This window comes from Lepidochelys olivacea (assembly GCF_965140295.1).
Source record: "Lepidochelys olivacea isolate rLepOli2 genome assembly, chromosome: 5".
Taxonomy (NCBI): domain Eukaryota; kingdom Metazoa; phylum Chordata; order Testudines; family Cheloniidae; genus Lepidochelys; species Lepidochelys olivacea.
Genome location: NC_140415.1, coordinates 2622 through 6417, shown reverse-complemented (window position 1 = coordinate 6417; position 3796 = coordinate 2622). Strand labels below are relative to the sequence as shown.

The 3796-nt window shown below is 50.6% G+C and overlaps 1 protein-coding gene across 1 annotated transcript; it reads right to left on the bottom strand.

The window, feature by feature from the left end:
- Positions 1 to 1037: 1037 nt before the first annotated feature.
- On the bottom strand, positions 1038 to 2596 carry MRPL17 (mitochondrial ribosomal protein L17). The gene is made up of 3 exons (XM_084627660.1): positions 2365 to 2596; positions 2062 to 2130; positions 1038 to 1670 (listed from the first exon to the last, which is right to left on the bottom strand). The coding sequence occupies exons 1-3, from the start codon at positions 2536 to 2538 to the stop codon at positions 1374 to 1376; spliced, it is 540 nt and encodes a 179-aa protein (XP_084483786.1). The 5' UTR covers positions 2539 to 2596; the 3' UTR covers positions 1038 to 1373.
- Positions 2597 to 3796: the final 1200 nt, after the last annotated feature.

Genomic DNA, 3796 nt, shown 5'->3' with positions numbered 1-3796 from the left:
TCTAGCCCAATATCCTGTCTTCCAAAGTGGCCAATACCAGATGCTTCAGAGGGAAAGAACAGAACAGGCAATCATCAAGTGATCCACCTGAAATGGATTAAAATGGTACGTTACATACCTCAGTTTTTAGTTTTGCAATTTCATATTTGAGTTCCTTCAGAACTCTTGGGTGAATACCATCTGGTCCTGGTGACATCTTATTGTTAAATGTATCAATTTGTTCCAAAAACTTCTCTATTGACACCTCAATCTCGTACCGTTCCTCAGACTTCTCACCTAAAAAGAATGGCGCAGGTGTTGGAATGTCCCTCACATCCTCTACAGTGAAGACTGATGCAAAGAATTCATTTAGCTTCTCAACAATGTCCTTAGCTTTTCTGGAGTGCTCGTTTAGTCCAGTGGCCCCACTGATTGTTTGGCAGTTTTCCTGCTTCTGAGGAGTTCAAAAACTAACAACATTATTTTTAGGTTTTTGCTAGTTGCTCTTTGAATTCTTTTTTGCCTGGCCCAGTTATCCTTTTACAGTTGACTAGCCAGAGTTTATGCTCCTATTATCCTCAATAGAATCCGACCTCCCTTTTTTAAAGGATGACTTTTTGCCTCTAACCACTTTTTTATTGGGTTGTTTAGCCAGGGTGGCACTTTTTCAGACTTTGTTTTTTAAATTTAGGGTATATATTTCATTTGAGCCTCTGTTATGGTGTTTTTTAAAAGTTTCCATGCAGCATGTAGGCATTTCATTTTTGTGACTATCTTAATTTCTGCTTAACTAGCTTTTCATTTTTGTGAAGTTCCCCATTCTGAAGTTAAATACTACTGTGATGGGCTTCTTAACAATATTATGGTCACTATTACCAAGCTTGTAGACCAGGTCCTGTGCTCTGCTTAGGACTAAATCAAGAATTGCTTCTCCTTGTCTGCATTCCAGGACTAGTTGCTCCAGGAAGCAGTGACTTATGGTGTCAAAGAACTTTACGTCTGTAACAAGGAGTCTCGTACAATATTTGCTGTTACCCAGTGAAAACAAGGAAACTTCCTTTTCTGAAATGATGCATTTATTTACAGAGACCATCAAGGGTTAAGTTACTCATCATCATTTACCCCTCCAATTCGGCTTCCACTTATACCACAGAAAGAAAGAACTGGGACTTGAACTCATGCTTTCTGCATAATCCTACAGAACAAGACCAAGAATCCAACCCAGGCCTCAGGAACTGTGAACAGAAACCAGGACACCTGCAAAGTAAGTCTGGGACCTGAACCCACTGCTCTCATATGAGGCAAGTATTTAAATTTGAGGGTCCGATTCCTGCCTTAAGTGGAATCTTCTGTGTCCCAATGTATAGACTACAAGGAGGGAAGAGAATGCTGCACTACACTGCAGTTCCTGTGTGCAGTGAGGCTGCAGCCCCCTCTGGGGCCTGGGTAGCTCTGGTCTTTAATATGTCTTCACGGTATCCTTTCAGAAGCTGATTAAGTAAGGTCTTTTCATTGTCCCTGTGTAGAACTATGAGTGGTGGGAAAGGATTCCCCTTATATTCGATCACAGCCATCTTAGCCCGATCCAGGTTCTCTCGATTGGGGATCTGAAGCAGTCGTGTATAGTTCCCAGAATGAGCCTGGAAACGTGGAGCCAACACTTTAAACAGCTTATGGATGAGATCTTTCTCCTAGAAAAGGACAGAATGCAGAGAGAACATGCCTCCGTTAGCGCCTCAGGCTGCAGTATCCAACCCCCTCGGGGGACCATGCATGTTTTATCATGAGCCAGTCCCCCAGTCGCATCTCGGCGCTTACTCTCTTCCAGCTCCAAGCACTGGGTCCCAACTGGCACCTTACACAGCTGCCCGGCCTGCTGCCCCTCTGTCCTCCACAGGTCTGCAAACCCTTCCCTCGGCACCTAGGCTGCGGCGGGGCAGGCACCCGGTCCGCTGCTCTCTGACCCTGAGGCCATGTCCTGACCCCCAGAGCACCGAGCCTGCCCCCGCCAGCCGCGCTCCCGCGGGGGTCCGCGCCGTTTCCCGCCCAGGCTGCGCGGCGCGGCGCCGCCGGGCTACTCACCGTCAGCCAGAAGTCAGCCATGCGCATGGCCGCCTCGTCCGCGTCGCCCCGCTTGGCGTAGTCGATCAGCTGGGGAGAAGCAGGGATCGTCAGCCTGACTAGGCCGCCGCCGCACCAGCCCCGCCCGGCCCCGAGGGCTCAAGAGGCGCACGGCAGAGCCTTCGCCCCAGGCAGGTCCGCCGGCCCCGCCCCTCGGCCCGCGCGCCCCGCCGCGCCCCGCCCCTCGGCCCCCGCGCCCCGCCCCGCCCCTCGGCCCGCGCGCCCTGCCCCGCCCCTCGGCCCGCGCGCCCCGCGCCGCCGTACCCGCTCCGCGTAGACCCGCATCTCGTCCGCGCGCGCCCAGTGCGTCTCGATGCGCTCGTGCCGCACCAGCCCCGTCACCAGGTTCCGCAGCATATCGAGGCGCGAGCGCGGCCCGAGCCCGAGCCGCCGGTGCACGCGGCCATGGGATATCGCGGCAGCCACCGACAGCCGCATCACAAGCCCGACTCCGACCGGAAGCGGCGGCTGAGGAACCGGAAGGAAGGAAGCCACTCGAGAGGTGGGGTTGGGGCGTCTCCCAGGCCAGGGCGGGGCTGGAGGCCGGTGTGACGACACAAACAGCCCCTCCCCTTTTGCGCGGTTGCCGTCGTGGCTACTGCTCAGAACTTACTGTCGCCTGGTCCAGGGGTTGCGAACTTGGGGGGTGGGGCTTTGGGTTGAAAACAGTCACGGTTTGCTTCCTCCCGCTAATGTGCAAAATTGATTTATTTGATGGTTGAGGGGCTGTTTCATTTTGTGTGTCAGTACGTGGAAAGGGAGGTGAGACTTGGGGGTACGGAGCATAGAAATGGGCCCAAGGTGATACCAGAGTGGCCCGTTTGATTTTTTTCGTTGCCTTCCTCCTTGCTTATTTGCAATGACTTCGCTGCCCATGCACCTGTCACCGGTCCAGGGATGGTTGCGAACTGGGATGGATGGGGCTTTGGGTTGAAAACACGATTTGCTTCCTCCTTGCTGCTTTTATAATTTGCATTGTACACATGGACACAAATACCGAGAATATTTTTTTCAAATAAAAAACCTTTATTATTATAGTCTGGTATATAAATAAAAAGTCATCTTTTGGTTCCATGATGTTTTGAACAACAAGCATTTAAACAGAATGTTATTTTTTTGGTAAAGAAGTGAACTATGCACATTTGTTGCACTTGTATTCTTTCTTGTCATCAGTCAGGTTTTCTTGATTGGTTCCTTCTGGAATGCAGGGCATATGTGCCCACCTCTTGCAAGAATCACACTGGACCTTTGGTAAGTAACAATTGAGAAAATGAATGTCAACATTACCTAAGATAGGCCTATCAGCATGATGAAAATGTTTACTGATGTGGAATTTTTAGAAGAATCCTCATCCTTAGGCAGTTTATGGCATTTGTTTCTCATGCAATTCAGTTTCTTACCATTGTGCAATCCTGACTTTCCGTTTCACAGTTGACAGGGTTGTAGGAGCGTGAGGATGAGGGGTTACGGTTAAGGGTTGAGGGTTAATGGTAGGGTTAGTGGTTTAGGGTTAGGGGTTACGGTAGGGTTTACGGGTTAGGATTTAGGGTTGGGTTGGGGTCGGGGGTTAGGGTTGGAGGGTTTCGGTTAGGGTTAGGTTAGGGGATAGGCTTGGGGTAGGGTTAGGGGTTAGGGTTGGGTTATGGTTTAGGGTTGGGTAAGGGTTAGGGTTTGGGTTAGGATAGGGTAAGCGTTT

What these genes read in the sequence shown, in the direction of transcription:
- MRPL17 (XM_084627660.1), bottom strand. Translation starts at nt 2,538, where the DNA reads ATGCGGCTGTCGGTGGCTGCCGCGATATCCCATGGCCGCGTGCACCGG. An exon ending in TGCGGGTCTACGCGGAGCGG is followed by an intron (nt 2,131 to 2,364) that starts GTACGGCGGCGC and finishes GCTTCTCCCCAG; the next exon opens with CTGATCGACTACGCCAAGCG. An exon ending in TGGCTGACTTCTGGCTGACG is followed by an intron (nt 1,671 to 2,061) that starts GTGAGTAGCCCG and finishes GTCCTTTTCTAG; the next exon opens with GAGAAAGATCTCATCCATAA.